The sequence below is a fragment of the Sarcophilus harrisii genome, chromosome 3 (genome assembly GCF_902635505.1).
Source record: "Sarcophilus harrisii chromosome 3, mSarHar1.11, whole genome shotgun sequence".
Classification (NCBI taxonomy): domain Eukaryota; kingdom Metazoa; phylum Chordata; class Mammalia; order Dasyuromorphia; family Dasyuridae; genus Sarcophilus; species Sarcophilus harrisii.
The window spans coordinates 119,092,663-119,117,301 of record NC_045428.1 but is presented as its reverse complement, the minus strand read 5'-3'; the positions used below and the strand labels follow the sequence as shown (position 1 = coordinate 119,117,301).

The 24,639-nt window shown below is 34.1% G+C and overlaps 2 protein-coding genes across 4 annotated transcripts in view; one reads left to right on the top strand and one right to left on the bottom strand.

Annotated features, from left to right (window-relative positions):
• The window catches only part of FBXL3 (F-box and leucine rich repeat protein 3), a 31,880-nt gene extending 18,608 nt beyond the window's left edge, over positions 1–13,272 (top strand). For all 3 annotated transcript variants that reach the window (XM_031958520.1, XM_031958519.1, XM_031958521.1), the window contains 2 exons: positions 7,457–7,628; positions 9,575–13,272. In XM_031958520.1, the coding sequence (XP_031814380.1) occupies positions 7,457–7,628; positions 9,575–10,218 (816 nt within the window). In that variant the 3' untranslated portion in view covers positions 10,219–13,272. The remainder of the gene's footprint in view (positions 1–7,456; positions 7,629–9,574) is intronic.
• A 250-nt stretch (positions 13,273–13,522) lies between these two features.
• On the bottom strand, positions 13,523–24,037 carry CLN5 (CLN5 intracellular trafficking protein). Its single transcript, XM_003765820.4, has 4 exons — positions 23,770–24,037; positions 19,785–19,950; positions 17,073–17,298; positions 13,523–15,910 (listed from the first exon to the last, which is right to left on the bottom strand). The coding sequence occupies exons 1-4, from the start codon at positions 24,027–24,029 to the stop codon at positions 15,405–15,407; spliced, it is 1,158 nt and encodes a 385-aa protein (XP_003765868.3). The 5' UTR covers positions 24,030–24,037; the 3' UTR covers positions 13,523–15,404.
• Positions 24,038–24,639: the final 602 nt, after the last annotated feature.

Sequence of the window (24,639 nt, the reverse complement as noted above, 5' to 3'; positions counted from 1 at the left end):
CTCCTTCACCTGGGAGTTCCAGAATTTGGCTATAATATTCTGGGAGTTTTCATTTTGGGATCTCTTTCAGGAGTTGATTGGTAGAGTCTTTTCATTTTTATTTTATCCTCTGGTTCTAGAATATCTGGACAGTTTTTCTTAATAGTTTCTTGAAAGATGATGTCCAGGCTCTTTTTTTTTTTTGATCATGACTTTCAAGTAGACCAATAATTTAAAAATTATCTCTCCTGGATCTATTTTCTCAATCAGTTATTTTTCCAATGAGATATTTCACATTAAAAACATTTTTTTTTTTTTTTTTGGTTTTGCTTTATTGTATCTTGATTTCCATGAAGTCATTAGCTTCCATTTGTTGAATTGTATTTTTTTTTCCCTGGGGCAATTGAGGTTAGGTGACTTGCCCAGGGTCAGATAGGAAGTGTTAAGTGTCTGAGTTCAGTCCTCCTGACTTCAGGGCTGGTGCTCTATCTACTGCACCACCTAACACTCCTTGAATTATAATTTTTAAGGAATTGTTTTCCTCAGTGAGCTTTTGTAACTTGTTTCCCAGTTGACAATTTTGCTTTTTAAGGCATTCTTTTCGTTAGCTTTTTGTATTTCCTTTTGCAGCACTTTGAATTTTCTTCCCAATTTTTTCCTCTATTTCTCTTACTTGATATTCAGAATTCCTTTTGAACTCTTTTATGGGCTGAACCCTATTTTTATTTTTCTTGGAGGCTTTGGATGTAGGAGCTTTGACTTTGTTATCATCCTCTGAATGTATGTTTTGATCTTCCTTGTCACCATAATACCTTTCAATTATCAGAAACTTTTTTTTGTTGTTTTTTGCTCATTTTCCTATTTTTTGTTAAAGTGAGGCCCTGTTTCCAGAATGGAAGGTTCACTGTCCCAAGCTTCAACTGTTTTCAGAGATCCTTCTAGGAACCTAATCACAAGCACCCTTGTTTTCCCTGGAGCTTTTAGGAATATACCCACTGCACTGTAGCTGTAATATCTAGTGTACTAAAGCACCAGAGTTCTGCTTTGCTGAAGCCAAGGCCGGGGCTGTGCTGGCATGGCCTGTACTGGGATTGTGCACTGGGCTCCTACCCTGATTCCACAGATCTTGAAAGGCTGACCTTTCAAGTCCTTCCTGGTGTCCCCTGGCTCAGAGGTCCAGAAGCTTCTATCATTGCTACAGATTTAGAGTTCTGGCCTCATAATACTGGGGCTGGGGGTGTGTGGTAGAAGGGGGTAGGAAGGTGGTCCTAAGCCTAAGGCCAGGGCAGAGCAGTGCAGGAATTATACTGGGCTACCACTCTGGTTCCACAGGTCTTTGCTGCTGACCTTCCAAGTACTCCTAGGTGTCTCTGAGCTGAGAGGTCTGGAAGCCGTTTATAGTGGCGCTGATTCAGAGGTCTTGTTTTAGCTGATACTTGGTCCCAGGGTATGGCTGAGACTGATGCCGCACCAAGACTGCTCTACAAACCCTGTTGTCACAAACTTTTTCTGCTGATCTTCTAAGTTGTCTTCAACTGGAAAATGTTCTGCTCTATCTTTTTGGGCGTTGTGAAAAGTTTTAAAATTCAACTAGAGTCATTATTTAAAGGAATTTGGAGAGGTTCAGGGGGAGAGGTTGAGCAAGTTCTTGACTTTACAAACTCTTGACAGTTTGGCTCTACTTCTTAATGAGATCTTTTATTCTCTACATCTTTCTGTCAATTGTGCTGTGATATAGATTTGGCCTATTGTGGAATATTGTTTTAAAAAGCCTATTTATTCTTTTCTAATATTCTCATGGAAGATGTTTGTAATTCATGTGTAAATTATCCTTGTAAAGATATAGTATAGATGGCAGAATGGGTATATAGTTTGCTGGTAGCTGATGTTTTCTTCATCTTGTATCGGAATCAATTGGGTCTGAGGTATTTTTTTCCTTCACCTTTGATAATCTTCTCTTCCTTTAGATAGTGTATAAATTGGTATCTGGTAAAGTGGCCTCCCAGTATTGTCAGTTATATCACTTTCAGCACAGATATTCTGTATGTCAAGGATTCTTAACCTTTTAAATTTCATGGCTTTCTTTGGCAGTCTGGTGAAATTTATGAGCAAAATATTTTTAAATGCATAAAATAAAATACTTAAGATTGCAAGGGAAATTATACATAAATATATTTATAAAAATGTTAAAAAAATTTTTTTAAATGTTAAAAAATATTTTACTGACCACTGTGAAAATTATCCTTGAACCCTAGATCAGCAGCTAGGTGATGCAGTGGATAGAGCACCAGCCCTGAAGTCAGAAGGACCTGAGTTCAAATGTGGCCTGAGACACTTAATACTGCCTAGCTGTATGACCCTGGGCAAGTCACTTAACCCCAATTGCCTCAGGGGGGAAAAAAAAGAATCCCTGCTTTTTATATATCTATTTGATCCATCCTGGCCACTTTTCCCATCCTTGTTCTTTTGCATTTAAGTCATCAAGTATCAGAATAGATACTGTTTTGATTTGGAGAGTCTTAGCACATTTTTCCATTGAATTTTTCTTTATCCTTTCATCCTAAGCAACTGATGTTTTTGTGTAAGTGCAGTTATTTTAATTAGCATTGTTATCTATGAAGATATTTGATCTTCTTTTAAATATCTTTTAAAATTTTGAGAATACAGTAAAACCAACTCCAGTTTTCTTGTTTGCCTTTCCAAGGATTCTCTGCCCTTCCATTTAGTTCCAAATTCTTTCTTCCTTCAGTTTTCATTTATTACAAGAATGTAATGATTCATATGATTCAACTACTCTAGCAAAATGTTTATAATTGGTCATTGATTAAGGATGTCACTTTAGGGTACCAGCTATCAAATTAAGGTTTTATTGTAGGCCTAAAAACTGTCATTCTTAGGACATCATGCCTCTTTCCCCACCATCTTTCCAACATCAATATAGAAAGAGACAAGAGTCTCAAAGGACTAAGGAACATTAAAAAAAATTTTTCCCCATTTTTATGGATTTAAGAGTTTCATCAGTAGGTTGTCAGCCTCCTGGTGATGATTACCTTTTTTCTTTGATTTTCTTTCTTAGAAAATAAACTAGTTCTCTTTTTCCTGAAGCCATCAAAACATTTTCAGCACAAGTAAAGCTTGTGCATTACTAGCATAATCTTCAAGAACAAAAGAGTCACCTTCATGCTGTGATAAGGAGTGGGTAGGACTTCTATGGAGATTTTCCTGACAAGAGGCCTAAATTTGCCTCTGCAATGTTCACTTATTGCATCATTTTTTTTCTTTATTATAAATTATTATAAATTTATTATAAGTTATTATGAATAAATTTTAAATTGTTATAATTTTTATTATAAATTATAAATTTCTTAAGTCTGATGAGTATAGTTTATACTTTACATATAAACTATATTTTATAGAATTACACATTTTTAATAAACTTTCACCAAGCTGTATTCTTACTATATTTCTACATAATGTTCCAGAAATGTTTTTATCCTAGATCACTTTAGTTCTGGATTTCACACCTCAGAATTACCCTTCATCCCAAGGTCCTTTCTCTAACCGGAAAGGGGGGGGGGGGGGGGGGGTCCTTTAAGAACCATTTAAATTTAAGTGGCATTCAGGCCACTTATCTTTTCATTTCCTGCCAGACTGCAGTCCATCCCCTCCCCTTATTTAGTTTCCTTTTATGTCTTTTCCATTAAAATGTAAGTTCCTTGAGAGTAGGAACTATCTTTTCTTTTTGCTTATATTTATATTCTCATAGAATATATGCAAAATATGGAACATAATAAATATCCCAAAAGTGACTTGATAATTCTGTCTTTTGGTACTAAGCAGAATAAGTTTTTAAACTCTTCCAGATTGCTGCTCTTCATATATTTGAAGATGAAGAACATGATAAATGAATCATGTTTCTCAGAGTATCCTCTTTTCCAGGCTAAACAGGCATAGTTCTTTCAACTCATTATATCAACTTCACCATTCTGGTTTCCCTCTTCTAGATATTCTCTAGTTTATCAATATTCTGCTGAGAACTTAGGAAGTGAATTTTGATGAGAGCAAAGGATGTAGGAGAGTAGGATGATTTATTTCCCAGTAATTGGAAACTATATTTTTCTTACTGCAACATAAGATCACTTTAGCTTTTTTTTTTGACTGCCATATCATACTGCTCACTCAGCTTGCAGTACATTATTTTTAATTATAAAAAGGCATTTGACTTTTAGAATATAATGTAGCCTTAATGTATGTCTCTCCTTTAATAAAGGAGCATTTCTGAATATGTTAAGATCAGTGCTGGTTTTTTTTTTTTTTAAATAGATTAAATCCAGAAATAACTCTTGAACTAATCTTTTTAATATCAATCTTATCATAAAACAAGGATATATATATTCACCAAAGGTGATTGTCACTATTATAGAGAATATCTTGGTGCCTGTCCAAGTGGGAAAATGGCCTCCATGTAAATGGCATAGATAATATTTGTATTTTAAAATTGATAATACTGTATTGATTACCTCAAGCTCTAAGAACTTTATAATTAGAAAGTTCCATCAGTTACAAGCATGTTTACTCAAAAGAGCTTGCTCTATCAGTTTTATCAAAGGGATGGTTGGTCAACTTCTAGAAAAGACAGTGGGAAACATACAGAAACCAGTGTTGTTTTATTGAGAGCAGGTTATATCAAACTAAGTTCATTTCAGTCAAAACAGTCAGTAAACATTGTGTGCCAGCCTCTGTTTTTAAGGAACTCTAATGGAGGAACACAATAAACATAAGAAAGCTGAAAAGCAGAGGAAGAGTAATGTACCTAGCACAGAGATGTGGAAGAGGAGTCAAAGAAGCCACCATAGAAGTCAAAGAAATTTAAAAGAATTATAGCTGGGTAAAAAATGAGATATCAGTTCTGGTTTGCTTCTTAAGTAGAGGTGTTTATGGCTCTACTTTCCAAACAGGAAGGGTAAAGGGTATTGACAAAGTGTGAAATATAAGGCTGATTAGAATTTGCAAGATCATGAGATATCTCAGTGATGAGTTTACTGTAGGTTTGGTTGGCTGTAGACATAATATTACCTAGATTTCAAAAAAGCATTTGACAGTCATTTTATTGTGGAGGAGATATGGACTAGATGATAGAGCAGCTATACTAGTTGAATGCTGGGACCCAAACAGTAGTCATTAATGAATAATTTGATGTTAACTTAAGGAGGACTCTAGGAATCTGTGGTTGTCACTGTACTGTTTAATAACAGTTTAAAAAATCATTGATGTAGAGAAAGACAAATAGAATGATTATTAGCAAATTTGTAGATGACACAGAACTTGATGGTTAACATTATTCAGTCAGGATCCAAATATATATATATATATATATATATATAATAATTTTTTTGAGAGGCATTTGGGGCTAACGGGACTCATCCACTCACACAGCTAGTAGTGTTAAATGTCTGAGCTCAAATTTGAACTCAGGTTCTCCTGACTCAAAGGTCCCTGTATTCTATACACTGTGTCATGTAGCTGTCCTCCTCCAAAAATAATTTTAATAGACTACAGCAATGATTGTCAAACCTTTTTTTTTTAATTTTAGAACCATTTTACACTCTTAAAAATATAGAAGGATCCCCCAAAACCTTTCATTATGAGGATGTTATAACATTTACTTTGTTAAAAATTAAAAGTTTTTAATAGTATTATGCAAATAGCTTTGACTTCTTGGATCCACATATTGAGAATGACTAGAGTGAATTAGGCCAAAACTAGTGGATGAAATGTGATAGGGTTAAAAGTTGAGTTAAAGAAACGGTCAACTTTTTCAGAACAAGATAGGAGGTAGCTATAACTAGATAGTAATCTATATGAAAAAAATCTGGGAGTTTAGTACATTTGTAGGCTGAATGTGAATCAGCTGTATTATCATACAGCCAAAAAAAAAAATCTGTTGTAATATTAAACAGCATTGTGAAGAATGATGTCTTTAATTAGGGAAGTGATAGCCCTACCCTGTTGTATGCTTTGTCCTAATCAGACCACAACTGGAATATTTAAAGGATTTTGAGAGATTTAAAAGATATTGAGAGATCTGGAGAATGTATAGAGGAAAGTGACCAGGATGAGTTGGAGGGACTGAGGATATTCAATCTGGAGGTTAGTGACAATAAAAACTGTCTTTAACTATTTTGAAAGCAGTCATGTTGAAAAGATATTGGTTGACTCAAAAAACAAATAGTTGAATAGTAGGTGAAGAATTGTGGTAAATGGATTTAGAGTCATGAGAAGAAAAATTTAGAGAGAGCTTAGGAAACAGGTGGGATGTATCATCTTAGAAATTACTTCCTCATCATATTAACTGTCTTTAAGAAAAAACCAGATACCAACTTTCTGGGCATATAATGGAAAGGAATTCTTAATGAGATCTGGTTTCAAGTAGATAATTGAGATACCTTTCTGACTTGAGAGATTGTGAGTGAGAGCACAAGCTAATTAAGGAAGAAGGGGTATGTAAGGGCATGTGTCACTCTCTTTCTCTATTCCTTGGCTTGCATCTTCTGAATCTTGTTCCTACCCAGTTTGTCCATAGTAGCTAATCAGGTTTATTTCCGTGTCCAACAAATGCTGGTAAGGCTGTTCATAAAGACTGGAGATTAGTCAATTATCCTTATGCAAAATATATTTTAAATTTCAATCTCAGAACTGGAAAGTGACCTTATCATCTATAATATCCTGTTCCTGAACAGTAATCTTCTCTATAATATCCCTTCAGTGGTTGTTTAGCCTTTGAAGGTATTCAGTGATAGAGAACTCATTTCTTCTTGAGGTTCTCTCCTTTCCACTTTCTGTATAGTTGTAGTTGTTAGAAAGCAATTTAGGAATTAATTTTATCTTGCTTATTAATAATATTTTGATTTTTAGAACCAAATTTTATAAGATCTGCAAATTTCAGCATTTTCAACTAGTTTCTGATCGCTTCTGAATTTATTATTAGTTTTAATTTGGTTGCTTACATACATTTTGAATACTTTTAACTAGGAAAGATTTATATGAAGGTTTTTTGATAGTGTTGAGGTATTAAAACAAAAAAGATAGACTACTTTTACTACATTAAGCATAACACTGGCTACCAAATAGAGTACTGTGATATATTTAAGTAGTACCATCACCATAAGTTGATAGAAATAATTTCTCCCTTCTACTGCTAGTAACTCCAGTGACTTCAAGGGATTTTCATTCTGAGCCTGTTCATTCTCAATCAGTATTCTTTAATTTTCTTCACTATTTGGAAACATAAAATAGAGAAAATGAATAGCTTCTCTTTATCTCATTTTTTTCTAACATTCCTCCCTCTTTAATGGCAACAACTAGTGAAGCAGCAAATTAGCATAAATTTTGGAATGACATGTTCACTGTTGTATTATATGGAAACTTGATTTTTTAAAAAAAAGTTAAATAATGATCTGATTTTTTTCCTCTATAGTCTCATTTTATCTCTGCACTGACCGTTGTGTTTGTAAACTCCAAGTCATTGTCATCACTAAAGATTGATGATACACCTGTAGATGATCCATCCCTCAAGGTACTAGTGGCTAACAACAGTGATACACTCAAATTGTTAAAAATGAGCAGTTGTCCTCATGTCTCTCCAGCAGGTATGTTGTTATATTTTGCTCATTACAGTTTGAATAAAAGTTGTATGGTATATTAAATCAACAAATTAAAAAACTTTCACCTTTTTGGGGGCATGACAAGTAAACATATTCTTGTATGTGAATTTTTCAGACATTTAAAGGCTACTATTTTTTCCCTTTTATCTTTTTTTGAGACTAAGTATTACAGATTCCTTTAGCCATTCCTTTTGAGATGGCTTCTTAACATATTACCCTCCTTTTTTTGCTAATGTGTCAGTATCTCTTATCTGTGATGCCTAAAATTGAACACAATATTCTAAGTGTGGACTAGTGAATGGGGAAGCCTGTTTTTAGGTGCTGTATTTTATACTGCTGGAGAGGCAGCATGCTATCATGAATAGATAGCTATTTTCATAGAAAGACCTGGGTACAACTTCTGACATCCTTGACTGTATGACTCTCTGTAAATCTTTTAATCTGTCCGTGCCCCAAGTAGCTCCCTCAGACAGAATAGGTGCCTATCTGAATTGAGAGAAGGGCATCTGCTAATTAGAAGTGAAATCATAAGTCCATTACTTTAAAAAGGTGATTAAGAAAATGTTATTAACTTTCCCATATTAACAATATCTTTGAAATATAAGTGTATCAGAAATATCCTCAATGAAGTTATGAAAAGGGAACAGAAGATTTTAACAAACAGTATTCTGCATTGTTAGGCCACATCTTAAATATTGTGTTCAATTCTGGTTATTATATACTAAAGGATATTGTCAAATGTTTAAGCAAAATCAGTAATGGACTCCCTTCTTAGCTTACACTTAAGTCCTGTTTCTGATTTCTACCTACCAATAGAGTAGGTAAAATCAGTGTCCATAGCTACATTATTTTCAGACATTTTAGACTTTTTATGACCCCATTTCACATTTTCTTGGCAAAGTTACTGGAGTGATTTGCCATTTCTCCAGCTCATTTTATGGATGATGAAACTGTTGAACTTGGGATTCTAAATATTTAGTGTGTGTATACTGAAGAATAAAGTTTTAGAACTCCTACTTTATAGAATTATGATTTGATTAGCTAAATAGAGATTAAGCATATAAATTAATCTAAATAATCAGCTTTCAAAGCTATTATTAAAAGTTTATTCATAAGATATTTAGACTTTGTTGACATTTCCTATTACTGATTATCAGTTTCCAAATAGCATTTTTAAAAAATAAGTTTTGACATTTGTTTTTATGTCTGAATGTTCCTATTTTTCATCTTTTTTGAAAAAAAAAAATTAGCAACACTGAACATTTAAAAAAAGAATCTTAAATATTTTACCCTGTAGACTTTTTGGGGGGGGGGGGTTAAGGTTGTTCTTTATAATTTCACAATATTTTTAACATTGTATCTTATATAGTTTCCTGGCTTTGTTTATTTGTATTCATTTTTACATATTTCTCTTCATTATCATGTTACTTAGAACACAGTAATATTCCATTGCATTCATGTACTAGTTTGTTTAGCTATTCCCCAATTCAGGGATATCTATTTTGTTTCCAATTCTTTTTCACCAAAAAGAATTGCTCTAAAAGTGCATATAGAGCCTTTCTTTGTCTTTTTGCTATGAGATATACAAATAGCACTTTAAGATTTACACTGTACTTTATATAGGCCATCTCATTTATTCCTAGCAACTACCATGTAGGTAGTGCAAAAGTGTTTTTAATCCCATATTAGAAAATTGAAAGTCATAAAAGTTAAAAGACTAAGTAGGTCAGAGTTGCATAGCTGATTTGAACTCCAGGTCTTTTGTCTGCTAAGGCGAGTGAGTGATCTTTCCATTACAGTATGCTGCATCCCATTAAAACTACAGTAAAACATTGTAAATCTGTCTTATAGTTTTTAAAATTGTAATTAAATAATTTATTCAAAAGTACAATTTCAGTTGTGAATTGGCTGAATTTGTTTTCTTTTCCAAGGTATCCTTTGTGTGGCTGACCAATGCCATGGCTTACGTGAACTGGCCTTGAACTACCACCTCTTAAGTGATGAGCTGCTTCTTGCTTTGTCTTCTGAGAAACATGTCAGATTAGAACACTTGCGCATTGATGTAGTCAGTGAAAATCCAGGACAGACACATTTCCATACAATTCAGAAGAGCAGCTGGGATGCTTTTGTCAGACATTCACCTAAAGTAAATTTAGTGATGTATTTTTTTTTGTATGAAGAAGAATTTGACCCATTCTTTCGTTATGAAATTCCTGCCACCCATCTTTACTTTGGCAGATCAGTAAGTAAAGATGTTCTTGGCCGTGTTGGAATGACTTGTCCTCGTTTAGTTGAACTAGTAGTATGTGCTAACGGATTACGACCACTGGATGAGGAATTAATTCGCATTGCAGAACGCTGCAAAAATTTGTCAGCTATTGGACTAGGTGAATGTGAAGTCTCTTGCAGTGCTTTTGTTGAATTTGTGAAGTTGTGTGGTGGCCGTTTGTCTCAGCTATCCATTATGGAAGAAGTCCTAATTCCTGACCAAAAGTATAGTTTGGAGCAGATTCATTGGGAAGTATCAAAGCATCTTGGTAGAGTTTGGTTTCCAGACATGATGCCCACTTGGTAAAGATCTTAAGCCAAAAGGCACTTTTAATAGCACCTTAAATTTGAGCATACCATATTGTTAAAAAGAGGGGAGGGGAAGCTTATTTAACATGGTTTTAAAATAATTATATGACTGGCATAGAAATTTGGTATTTTCAGTCAGTGACTAAACAACAGGCATAAATAATGTGGAAGATTTCATGGGCTAGGTTTGGTCAAAAAAATCTGTTTCGTTAGCCCAGTAGCAGTCAGATGTCAGTAGAAAATTTGGTAGTGATTCAAATATAAGAATAATCAGCAGTTGTAAAGTTTAAACATGTTAAGTATGCGAAACTTGTCTACTACAGATTATGACATCCAAGAAGTAGTAATAGATTTCCAAAAAATGTTTTGTTCTCTATGCAGTTTTTTAAAATGTAAAATTGACAATTTTTAGGGTCTTCATACACCTGTTATAAGGTGTCAGACATAGCTCAGGAAGATAAGATTTGTTGGGACATGGGTGTAGGTATGTTTTGTTCATGAAGATTGGCCAAATTTTTGCAGTTTTTACACAGCCCAGTTTTTTCTTACTGAACATGTTTCTTGAGGGGGGGAAATATGTATATGTTTATTAGGTAAATAGTAAATTTAACAAAGTGGTTGTTGTACAAGAACACAAATTAGAGCCAAGATCAAACTACCACAAGGCAAATGCACAAAGAGTAGAATGAAAAGCATTTAATTTACATTTTGGAAATTGCTTTGTAATCTACTAACCTTATAAAGTCTATCTTGTACTATGTTATTCTGTAAATTGCACTTGAGTCATTTATTTGTATGCGAAGTAAGGAATATTTAAACCAGTTTTCTTTGGTTTTTGTATATTGTTTAAACTAGTTTTGAGGTTATGTTGTATCTGAAATTCATAATGGCAAACTATTTAAAAAGCCAAATCAAAATCATAATTAAAAGTAAACTCTAAATTGTTTATAAATTGTATAAAAGATGATCAGATTGTAATAAGTAAGTCTTAATGGTGACTTATTTTTCTTTTAGAGATTGTACAGCTAAATTGTGTAAGATATTTTGGTTTTTATTAATCATACACGGAGCTCCAAATGTATATTTTTAGAGTGAGCTATAATAAATTTAAAAGGCATATTTAAGTTTATATTTTTTGAGTGAATATTGCTAAGTGGATTAACAAAAGACAGAAGTTTCGGTAGATTATTGTACTTGGTAATCACATCAGTTTAAATGAGTTATTTTCTAAATGAAGTTTTTGTTACTTCAAAGTATCATTTTAAATTGTCACCACTTATACAAAGGTAATGGTATATTGTATAGCCCGTAAAAATATGAAGTTTTATCTTCAAACACCTGGATTTCTTAGTCTTTACATAACCTTGCTTCTGGGGACTAATGCCAAATATTTCCCTTTTTGGGAGAAATTGGAAGCGCACTAACTATCCATTTTTTTAAAAGTATTTTTTTCCCAAAACTATAAATTGATGCTTGAAAGTACTTCATCATTGTTTCAGAAACAGTTTGTCTTAGTTGGCAGTTGTGGGTGTTATTTATAAATTTTATCTATTTCAAAATAGGATTGCATATTGATTAGGGCAGTTTAAGGTCTTCTAAATAATTTTGATCCGCCTTAGGATTTTGAAACAAGAACTTAATCTTCAGCTATATGTAAATAAGCAGAAACAATATAATGGCCCAAATTTAAAAATTAGTAACAAGTAAACAATAATAGTTTTTATATGCTCATGTGCACACAAACATATCTGCTTGACTTTTTAACAGAAATAATTATGAAATACTTGGAGTATTTTAAAAGAACATCTTCAGTAAATGGATTTGACAAACATACATTCTAATAACCAAAGCTTTATTTGAAAATTTACGCTTTGTAAAAATTGATTTGTATTATGCTTGAGATACTTAATTTCAATTTATAAAAATATGCATAGCCTTTAAGATAAATTTTTACTTATACTTTATATGCTCAATATTTTTTTGTCTATTTGAAAATAAAGATAGTTCTTAATTCTGATGTATTACCATAAACAACTACATAAGCATTTTAAAATTATTTTCTGACTTTAAAACTCAAGTTTTAGACCCAGCTTCAATAATGTTCTGGTTTGGAGAAATTTTATTTGATCTGTGCTCAGTTTAATATGAACACAAAATTTTGTTGAAGAATAATTATTTTTGAAAAAATCTAGACAATTGATATCCAGAAGTAGGAAAAACAGTGGCAAAAATTAGCACTACATTCTTCCTCTAAGCAGAGAAAATGAACTATAATTAGTTATAAGTATCCCTAAAAGATTAATTTTGCTTTTCTCACCATTTTGCAAATCCATAATTTTAAAATGTTTCAAATTTGTTAAAGTTGTCTACAATCCCCTACCCTCAAACATTTTTTTCTCACCAATATGTATTTTCTTTTGGGGGGGGAGCAGCTTTTAGGGATACAATCACAGATCAGATTGATCTATGAGAAGAATTTTTATATATAAAGCATTATTGAAATCATTCCCCTTAATTCTGTCAATAAACTACCAATTTTTTATTAATTAATAAACCATAATCATTTACCAATGCTTTCATTCACCTTCATGGCAGTTTTTAAAGACCTTAAGAAATCTTTTATTACCATAGGAAAATCTTAATTTTCTGGAAAAGGATTTTTATATTTTATAACAAAGGCAGCTTTGGGTTCTGGGTTTTATTTTGTTTGGTAAATCCAACATTATTGGTAGTATACCATGTATTTCAGTGGCAGCACACTTCTGTATTATTTTACACGAGGAAATTGAAGCATGTAGAAATTCATATTGAAGTAAGTAGAACAAGATTTGCATATAGGATTTAAGACTACTAATCTAGTGGATTTTGAACTTTCCTATCAGAGATTGGGAGTGAGATACCACACCAAAAGAGTTTCTAGATTGCAGACTCTCTCAGTCTCTCACCAAAAAACTGTAGGAGTACCTTTACAACTATCCTTATAAATATAATTGATTGCAAAATATATCCCCACCCTTTTTGTTGTATCTAAAATTAATTTAATAAGGCTCTTCATTTCACAGAAAAAAAGTTTATGAAATAATTACTTGATTTTAATTATCTTGAATGGAATACATTTCATGTATATATAAAAAACATTAATCAAGTATAAATAAATATCATCCTTTTCTGTTTAAGGGGAGAGAAAAGACTTGGTCCCTGCTTGAGAGAAAGAAAGAGAAGTGGTTTGAACAGGTCAAATCAGGTTTCACCTACTTTGAATGTGTGCTCAATCAATGTAGAGATTTTTTTTGTCTCAAAGCTGTATGGCAGTAGAAATGACACCACTGGAATACATGATACACCCTACCACTAATGCAGGATGTGTGAAGTTATAAATCACACAGTCTCATAGCTGACTTTTTAAAAGCCCATTCTCTGAAGATTTAAGATTTCATTACAATATAGTAATAAGCTTAAGGCTTTTAAAAACTTCAATTTTTTTCTTTTAGAAGTAAAAAAAATTATTTCTTAAGAATGCCATAATTCTTATTTTTGTTTTGATTGTATTATTTCAATTAATTTTATCAACTTATCAGAACTAGTACCAAGCAAAAAAACTAGTACCCCATAAGTACACTCACTAAACCTAAGAATATAATTAATGCTACAGAAAAGAATTCATAACATAGCATTCTTTTTAAAAATTGATTTTGAGAGATATATTTAAAATAGTTTAAATTTAGAAATATGATAGCTCCAATCTCCATGAGAGGATCTCATATTTAACAGACAATTACTGTGTACATTTGTAAAGTTTTTGCAAATAACTCAGAATATTATTAAATACAATACTTTTTAGTATGTTAAGAGGTAAGTGTTTGATACATCTAAATATTTTCTGGCTACTACTTAAGTGAATTCAGTAACCTTCCTTGATATTTCTTATGCCTACATTCAATATAATTTGAAATAAGATTCATTGGTATGAATGATAAACATATTGTCAAATATACAACACCAAAATTTCGTTGCATGAATTAAAAAAAAACCCAACTATTTTCTCCTAGCAACTTTGTACATCACACAAAGTAAGATATGACATGATTCATAATATCCTTCGGCAACATCATAATTACACCTAAAGATACTTAGTTTTTCAATAATGTTTAACAACTTAACTTGTACTTAATACAGATGCTTAGAGCTTAGCCGCCCCCTGCCTTTTGTTATTTACTGTGTACCCAGAGTGGATTGTATATGAACATATGCTATTTGTTTTTTTTTAAAAAATGTGTATGAGCTTTTAAATTTGCCCTCTAGAGGAATACTTTCCAATATAGCCATCCTTTCAACAAGGTTGCTTTTTCAAAAACTGTCTATGCCTCTAACTGATTAATGAGCAAAGTAAAGGACTAAAAAATGTAATTTTGGGCATGTCATGAATTCATGACATAGACCTGTATACCCAAGAAATACAGTGCTTCAGAGTGTTAAATGCAATATTTGAACACACTGTTACTTAATCCTACATATCACTGCTAGTTAGGGAAGGGAGGGAAAATGTAAAACATATTAAGGGTTAACTATATCCACAGGTTCTAAGATGTTTAATGACAAACCATGAAGCACTATTGTACCCAGCTTAAAATCTGACATTGAAATCTCAGGAAATTCTGAAGCTGAAAGTCTGCAGTGAGAAAATGAGCTTTCACATCTGCCAGGTTTAAGGGGAAAAAATATCTTAGGAACTCCAATAAGTAAAACTCATTCAGGATACTTAGATCCAAAGTCAGTCCTAAGTGGCATGAAGAACAGAAGATGTAACCTTTACACTGTAGTAATTACATATACTTAAATATTTATTAAGCACCTATTACGTAAAAGGCACACTATAACATAATCTGTTTAATAATAGTCCAGATATTATTACTTTTCTTTCGTGTTAACTTAGAAATCCAGATAATCCAAGAGGCCAACTTTTATCAATATAATAGCGTATTTTAAGCTCCCAATAGATATTAATAGGCAAAAGGATTTGTTCATTTAAGTTTCACCTCCTTGTCACTTACAAAAACTAGAAAGGTTTTATTTTTTTCTTTTAAATGAAAGAAGAGACCTGGGATGATTCATAATAGGACTAAATCACTCCCTGAATATTCAAGAAAATATATTGACATTTCCTTCTTCAAGAGTCCCATTATTTTAGAAACTGGTGTTTTGTTTGTTTGGTAAAGGAATTTCTTCATATGTTATCTTTATAAAGGGGTACTTCATAGGCAAAAACCAATATTCAAAATTATAAAACAAATAAAACTGTCTGTGGATCAGCACTGCATCAAAAATTTTTAAAAGACTTAACACAAATTCTTTAGCTGACAAATGAGGTCGAAATGGATAATAAAAACTCTTTATGGCTGTAGCAAGAGACTTGTTTCCTGCAGGTCCAAAAATTGAGGTTTCATTTCCCACATACGTAGGTTCTCCACTGTAAAGAAATATTCTGGTGTAGTTGGTTTGTATGTTCTTAAAGTTGGCCCCAAGTTCAGCCAACTTCTTATATGTTCTTAACACAAATTTGGAACAGTCATAAGATTCGAACCATGTTGTTGACTGTTTTCCTGGACTGGACTGGACAGTCCATGTCTCATAATAAATACCTGTTTCATTATCCTGTTTCACCCAGTTTGCCATTTGGTTAAATATTTTTCCTATTTGAAAAAAAAAAAAAAAAAGACAATTAAACCTCACATATAAATATATGTATCTATAATAGACACGAATAAATGAAAATGTTTGGGTTTCACAGCACATTCAAACTCATATGCTCACACCTTTATCAAAGCAAGCAATATCTCAAACCATTTTTCATGTAAGAAAGGTAAAAGAATAATATCAGTTGACATGTATTTACATAGTACTTTATATACAATTCTCAGAGCCTAACACCAACTCTATAAAATCCCAGTTACAAAATAAGAGACAGACAGAAAAATTAGTTGACTTGCCCATAGTCATACTGCATGTTGCCAGGCACATTGCCTTTGTAATTCATTAATTTTATAATTAAAAGCTCATAATTCAGAGCTTAAGAGGATTGCTTAGAAATCACATACACATGACAGGCATACCTCTTATATGTCACAGATAGCACACTATGCCCTATCATATACAGATTATATACTGTTCATGCGTTCATTGCCGATACTTATTTCAGAGATCTCAGGAGTAAGGAGCTAGCCCAATCAAGGCTTGTAGTTAGTTGTTGAGAGGCCATTAAAGCTAAGCTTTTTAGCTTCCTAGTAGTTCTCTTTTCTTAGAGAAAACGGAGATAGCTTAATTTTATCACATTTAATATTAAACAGTAATCGAAATAACATTACTTCCTAGTAATGCTTTTTGGATTTCAAATTTAGTCACTGAGAACAAAAATTACAGAAGAGAACTGACTCTAGGAGTGTAGCTTTGTTAACAATATAACATCTGTTTTATCTTTTAAAAATAGCTTAATAGGAAACTTTGCTCAGTTACAAAGGCCCTAAACACATTTTTCCCAAGCCCTTTCTTACCAATACCACTTCTAGGAACAAAAAGCATTCCAGAGGCTCAAATAGTATTTCAAATATTTAAGTCATTTTTGCCAAATTTATTACAAATTTACCAAATTATGAGCCATAATTTTCTATTAGTTTCCAGTGGCAACAGGCAATAAACTACATGAATAATATTTTGATTTAAAATTTAGTGGTTCTAACATTTTACCTTGACCTCTAAAATTGTAAAGAAAAATAACTACTCTTAATGAAAGAGTATTTTTTTAATATTTGTATGTTTATGCTGTAAGTCAAATACTATCATGTTTTCAAAACCTACCTGATATGGTTGCTATCAGGACCAAGGTCCCATTTTCTTTCCAGTGAATATCATCAATACCTTCAAAAAAACAGGCAGCTCCCTGATTACACCAGAATGGTGCATTCATTTCAGGTCGGAGATGAGGAAATGTACAGTTTCCAAGTTGGAAAAGTTCATACCATTCCATGGTGTAGTTCTTGCCTGTCACAACATTTCTGAATCCAATAGCATCATGCATAATATTCTGTGTAAAAATGTCAGATGTAAAAAGTTACAAAATAAGAATCGTCTGTATTCTAAGTTTGTGTGTCCCTCAGATCTTTGTTCTGAACTCTTTAATAACTGGCTGATGTTCTCTATTCCCTAGATATTCAAATATCCATCTTTACAAAGATGATTCCCAAATCTATAAATCCAATCTTAATCTTTCTTCTGATTTTCTTTCCTGGATCTTTAGCTACCTGTTTACTTTCCCCACTAAACATTGGCATCAAAACCTCAAATTCAATTTCAATCATTAAGAACTTATTTTATAGGTAAAGGGACAAAAATATAAAAGACAACACAGTTCCTTCTTTTAAGGTACTTACATTCTAAATTTAACATGCCTTAAATGTTCAAAATGGAAGTTAGGATCTATCTTCATTAAACCATCTCTCCTTTAAACTTCCTTATTTCTGGTGGGGGTGTCAGTACCCTTATGCTTATAACCTTAGAGAGTCTCTGCTTCCTCACTACTTATATCTAATTAGCATCTAAGCCTATTCAGTTGTATTGGTACAATGCCTTTCATATCCACTTCTTTAACATCACTAACTGAAGCACTATGCCAGTTCAGGAGGCAGACCTTGCTTACTGCAAAAACCTTCAGATTGGCCTCCCCACTCTTTAATCCACTTTTTATGGTTTAAGTCTGAGCATCTTATTTTCTTGGGGATGGAGGGGAGGAAAGAATCTGATAAATCACATATTCCTCAGCCAGGCATTGAAAAACCCGTCTCTAATCCCTCTTTTTGGAAATTTCATATTATTGCCTTTCACATAGTCTAATATTTCAGGCAAGCCAAAAGCTGCTGCCTGCATTCCATCTCCTGTTTCAGCCCCTTTACAGACTATCCTCTACACCTGGACACACTACTTACTCATATAGTACTTTCTCCTTGATCCCTCTCCTTTCTTTCCTCACAAATTACACTATATTGACTGATTTGTCTGTGAACACTGTCACTCTTTAGTAGAATGAAAATTCTTTGAAAAACTATTTTCTAACACCTAGAAATAGCATTTGACATGGTAGGTTCTTAATAAATGAGATTGGCCAAGGCACCTGGGACATGAGCTACTTGAAAGTTTTACTTCTGCACATTTTCATTCTCCCCAAGCTGGGGTATTTTGTTTCCTGGCTTAACCCCATCTTGTGTCTAGAATACTCTCCAGGACAGAATTTTTGGATTCTTTTTAGTGGGAAAGGGTATTAAAATGGTTCTTTTTCAACTTAAAGAATGGTGTGTCCAAGCTGAGAGCTGGAGAAATAAGAAGTGCTGTACGACAATTTATGTGATAATAGGAAAGTAGCAAAACTACAGAAGTACTGGTTTTACAGTTATTTTCACTACTGATAATTACATCGTGATAGTTGTAATCCTGGGTTACAGGATTCATTTATGATAAAGGGCATCCTAGAGAATATTAAGGTTTTTACAATGTCCTTCAAATATTCTCAGTCTTTACTTTTTGTTGGAGTTTAAATAATGTGGACAGTCCAAAGAGAGATGCAATGGCATAGATTTTAAAAGGGAGAATATAAGTTTCTTCAAAGTAGGGATTTTTTTTTTTGCCTAATACCCAGTAGGTAATTAATGCTGGTTGGTTGGTGTATAGATCAAGCCCAGAAGTGAGAGGTGGAGCTGTACAACAATACATCACTGTCTGATCAAATGTCTGATCTAGAAAAACCACTCCCCTTTCCAGAGACTTTAAAGACCATGTAAAGACTGGGAAACCTTTGGTCTTTTTATTTATTTATTTTTTTGACCAAGGTCATTTTCCTAAGATTTTTTTTTTAAATGTAGCTAGTATGATATAATTATTCCAACATATTTTCTCACATTATGCAACATAAGAACTTGAGAGAAATTTGACCTTCAAGCCTATAGTGAATATACTTTTTATATGAGAGCTATAAATAAAATAAATAAATTCTCAGAAGCTTCCACCAAGTATTCAGTTTCATACTACTATTAACAGTTTGTACCTCCCTCTATTCTCTTTCTTCCTATTGCCCCTTCTCCAAATCTTATCACACAGGAAGGATATACAAAAGACGAAAAAAGAGGAAAGAATAAATTGATGCTGTTTCTTGCCTTGGCATCTCATCTCTAGCTCCCAGTAGGGACATATTCTACTTGCTGAAGTAATATAAATTTGCTTTAAATGCTCTATATATTTCAACACACTAAGAAATACTTCAAAGAAATTTAAGCACCACAAATAGGTAAAACTTAGGGAACTTAGAATGATAGATAATGTACACACTATAAGAGTACATAGGAATATTAAAGCTTTAATGTCTTGGAACTAGCACAATCTATTTTGTTGACCATAACATCAATGCTCCTGAAATTGTACATATATGTACAAACACACACACATACGAATTTATCTTGTTTTTCCCAAATCAAACCGCACTCAAAAATTCAGAGTCATGACAAAACAAAGGTCCAATCTTACCAAATGTCCTAGGAGATCACCATATTTAAATTCCCATACTGGGGTTTGTAATCGAAAAACTTCTAGGACATCATTATCCTTCATAACTGGGATAGGAGAACCAGTTGGGCAGAAAGTATATTGAGCTTGACAGTAAGGATCTGGTTTAGGACGGAATTCAAAACGCCTTAAAAAAAAGAAAAAAAATATATAAATATAAACTTGAAAGGAATTGATGTGACCATATATAATTAAGAATACAAATTTAATTTAAAGGTCATTTTAGGTCCCTTTCTATATAAGGAAAGTGGAGTTTATAAAGCTTAAATGATCTGGGATTCAAGTCATACTCTTCCAGCTATGTGATCTTGAACAGCTCATTTAATTATTCTAAGTCTCAATTTCTTTAGTTATAAAATAGGGACCAGTTATACTATTCCTCACAGAACTGTTATTATGAAGATCAAAATTTGGTAACATGTTAAAGGATTTTATAATTATAAAAGTGCTAAGAAAATGTAAGCATGACTGTTATAATACCAAAATAATCAAACAAACAAACTTTGATGAATTCATGCTTGTTTCTAATTTTATATTTTGGAAAAATTTTTATTTCCAATTATTCTCAGGTCACCTTGAGTTTTGTCTGATTTCCTTAAAGGAAATAAGGAGAAAATATGCATATTCTCCAATAATATTCTACTAGTATTTTTTTAAAAATATGCCAACCACATTTATGTAGCTAAATAAAAGTTAATATAGCTATAATAGTAGATATAAGCTAAATATGATGTAATTATTCCTCCATCATTGCTCACTTTGTTCAGCATAAGAACTTGAGAGAAATTTGACCAGAAATATACTTTTGAATATACTTTTTATGTAATATAAAAAAGCCTATTAAATACAACCTTCATTATTATTTCTTCCTGTTCTATCTCTTGTTTAAAGAGAATCCCTCTTTATACAGCAGGGTAATGTACATATATACAACTAGATTGTATAAGTAACAAAAATATCTACACAGCACTCTTTAAGTTTTACAAAATACTTTTTTTTTTTTAAACATCTTCTTGAGATGGTCTGAACATGGTTTGTCAGTGCTTCAAAAATGCATGATTTTGTGGACGGAAACTCCTGCAACAAGGCAAATAGTAATATATTTATAGTCTATGAGAGGTTAAATGGCTTGCCCACAGTTACAGATAGCAAAGGCAAGAGATATGAACTTCCTAAGTCTTTGTGATTACCAAGTCCAGCCCTCTATCTACTACCCCACAAAACCTATCACTAAAGATTACATAATTGACATTGATAAAATACTGTACAATTTGCAAAGAACTTTACATAGATTTCTCCCTGAGCTTCGCAGCAATATAGTGAAGGAAGATACTATTAATATGGTCTCCATTTTACAGATGAAAATACAGAACCTCAGAAGTTAAGTGATTAATAAATAATTCCTGACTTGGTCACACAGATAGTGACAGAGGAAGAATTCAAAGTCAAGTCTTCCTGACTCCAAGTCTGATACTTCATCCACTCTCCATAGGGTGCTGGACATCAGAGCCAGAAGATGAGGTTTTGAATCCCACCTCTAGTTCATAATAGCTGTATAAACATGGATGTAGTTGACCTGAGCCTTGTTTTCTAGTATGTAAAATAGGCTTTTATCTCTAATGTTCTTAGTCAATTCTCCAAAGACTATAGGTGGCAAGAAATGACCAGCCACAATTCCAAAGGGCTGATGATGATGAAGTAAATTGTCTAACTAATGACAGATGAAAAATTAGACATGCATATTTTGGATATAGCCAACGATGAAATTTTTTTGCTTGATTATGAATGTTTGTGTTACAAGAGAATTGTTTTGTGGGGTTGGGGGCGGGGAGAGGGAGGAGAAGATGAGAAAAAAAATTAAAATTTAAATAAAGACTTGAATAAAGAACAATGGGATGCAGAAAAAGTTTTAATCTTTAGTGATTGATAGGTAAAGTTTCCTCAAGTAGAGTCCCATATATCAGTGACACCAGAGATCCAATTTCTGTTTCTCTACTACCAAACTCACAAGGTTGCTGTGAGAACTGTTGAAAGTAAAGGGAAAAAAAAAAACAAAACCAAAACTTTTTTTAAAATTCTATCCTTTTAGAATGTAAACTTCTAGAGGAGTATGTTTTTGCCTTTGTTTTATATCCCCAGTGCTTAGCACAGTGCCTAGCAATTAATAAATGTCTTCCCAATGATTGATCCCAGAAAGTAAAACCAAGAACAAATAACGTACTGGATTTGTGATTTCAAAGATTTATCAGAAGCTCCTTTGAGCACTCCCATTATCAAAGCATAATGATACTACTCTGCATCTTGCAAGTACCCTACTTAGACTATTTTACTTTCCTGAAGAGATATGTTGTCTAGAATATAGTGCTTCCCCTACCTCCCCTTCCCCTAATTTAATCAGTATGCTTCTTTGAAAAGTCCCCTTTCGTACAGTTTCTAACAGGGTACCTGTCTCCTCATTTAAGGATAAGATGTATGTGTGCTGTGATATATGTCTACATATTTGTATCTATATATCTATGTATATATCCGATTTTTTTGGATTTAGGGACATAAGTAAGAAGCCTAGTACTACTCTCTTTTCTAATCCACTGAATGAAGAAAGCTAAAAATGAAGAGACACTAAATATGAAGAGACTAAAAAATCTCAAATCTTTTTCAGCACTAACATGCCATAAATTATCAATATTTAGCACATATACTCTGATTTTATTAGACACTTAATGCCAGTTGACAACATACAGAAAAAAATATTTTAAAAAAGTTAAAAATCAAATCTGTAAAATTGGATCACAGGTATCAGATTCATAGGCCCATAAAACTCTACGTTAAAATTTAAATGGGAAATGTTTCATAAATGAAAAAAAGGGAACACAAGTTGTTTTTTGTGTTTTCGAAATCTATTTCATTTGTATTTGAGTTTGACACCATATAAATCCCTTCCATTTCTAAATCTATTATTTATTAATGAACTTTTATTCCATAAGATTTCGTGAATACACAAAACAGCCTGGGGCATCCAACTTTTTAACTGGGTATGCAATACTCTAGGACAGAGGTGTCGGGAAATATGTAACAAATTTAAAAACACACACACACCATAGCTACGCAGAGCGGGTGTCCTTCCATCCAGATGAATGCCCCTCATTGTTACACGAGGCCTGACTCTGGCGGTTTCATGAGCAGCAACGTGACTCGTTAAATCCTGTCTGACTCTCCATGACCCGGTATGGATTTTCCCTGGCAGGAAAACCGCAGTATTTTGCCGCTTCCTCCTTAAGCCCACCTTCGCGTGCCCAGGGTTATGCAGCTAGTGAGAGTCTGGGGGGTTCCTGATTTCGGGCCGCGGATCCACGCGCTGTGCCCCCGAGCTGCCTCCTCAGAGTCTGAGTAGTGTCCCTCTCTATAGAGAGAGCCGGAAAAGAGAACATCAAAAGGGGCTAACAGGCCATTAATGTGCGCCATCACAGCAACTATTTTTCTATACGTGACAATAACTGTCATGTTTGCGCGCTGCTTTAAAGGTTGCAAAGTACTTATGTACTTTTTTTTTTGCTGAGGCAATTGGGGTTAAATGACTTGCCCCGGGTCCCACAGCCAGGAAGTGTCTGAGGGCGCATTTGCACTCAGGTCCTCCAGACTTCAGGGCAGGCGCTCCACCCGCTGCGCCATCTAGCGGCTCTCCGGGTAGAGGAAAAGGAAGTCCGGAAGAAAAAACAAAACCTTCCCAGTTTCCGGCCTTTTTTCTTATTTTCCCCACAGATCCCTCACCTCAGCCCCACCCTCCAACCTACTCCGACCCTGGGTCAGCGCGGAGAGGAAAAAGATCTGAGAGATTAAAAATCCAAATAGAGATTGCAACCCAACTTTTGCCGCCCAGCAAGTGCGCGCGCAGCAGCACGTGACCTACGTCGCTCGCCGGGCCTCTCCTGGACGCATGCGCACTCACCTGTAGGGCACTGGCCACCGCTGCTGCCCGCGACCGCCGCTTCCCCAAGCGGAGGACAAGCCGGCGGCCACCGTCAGCCAAAGCAACGCTACGCTCCGGCGTGCCTGGCCGCCACACGCTCTCCCTTCTCCCCTTCTGGTCCCCATGCCCACGCTACTACCAACACCGCCCATTGACAATCTGGGCTTCCAAGGCCTCTGGGATAGGGATTTTTTAAGGCAACCCAAAGCAACGGAGCATGCGTGGAGCAGTCCGCGCATGCTCAGTCTGGAGCTCTCCTGACATCTCGTTTTGCCAGATTCTGCGTCACGTGTTTCTCACTCAGCTGTCACTCAAGGAACTGCCAAAACTCCCTCGTGATGGGCGGAGAGGGAGGTGTCCATTGTTCCTCCCGCCGTAGATTGGGCCTCTTGCTTCCGGAAGATGCTAATCAGCCATCTAAGGGGGTTCGCTTTACGGAGGCCGAGAGAGGAAACGGGGTTGGTTGGTAGGATTTGAATCCAAGTCCCCCAGTTCCAGAGCCAGTGCTTTTTGCCTTGTACCAGTCATCTCGAATCCTGGTGGTCTGGTGACATTCTTTTCCTGGAAGTGTGACATACAATATTATTCTGAAGTGATTGAAGTTACTTTTGGAGAGTTTGGCGAGACAAAACTGGAAGCCACGCAACACTTCCCCTCCCCCTAAGTAGAGGGGACTCTAATTTCAATAAGAGCCAATTAGGTCATTTTCCCACTAGGGGATTCCGTTTTCTTCTCTGTGAAACGATCACTTGGAATGGATGATCTTCTAAGGCCCACGAGCTCAATTTATGACCCTTTGAGGCGCTGCCTGGCTTTGTTTTTTAAACAAAACTTATGAATATCACAATG

Coding starts and splice junctions, on each gene's coding strand:
- CLN5 (XM_003765820.4), bottom strand. CDS start 24,029: ATGCGCGGACTGCTCCACGCATGCTCCGTTGCTTTGGGTTGCCTTAAA. Junction 19,951..23,769: donor CGGTGGCCAGTGCCCTACAG/GTGAGTGCGCAT, acceptor CTTTTTTTTAAG/GCGTTTTGAATTCCGTCCTA. Junction 17,299..19,784: donor GTGATCTCCTAGGACATTTG/GTAAGATTGGAC, acceptor ATTTTTACACAG/AATATTATGCATGATGCTAT.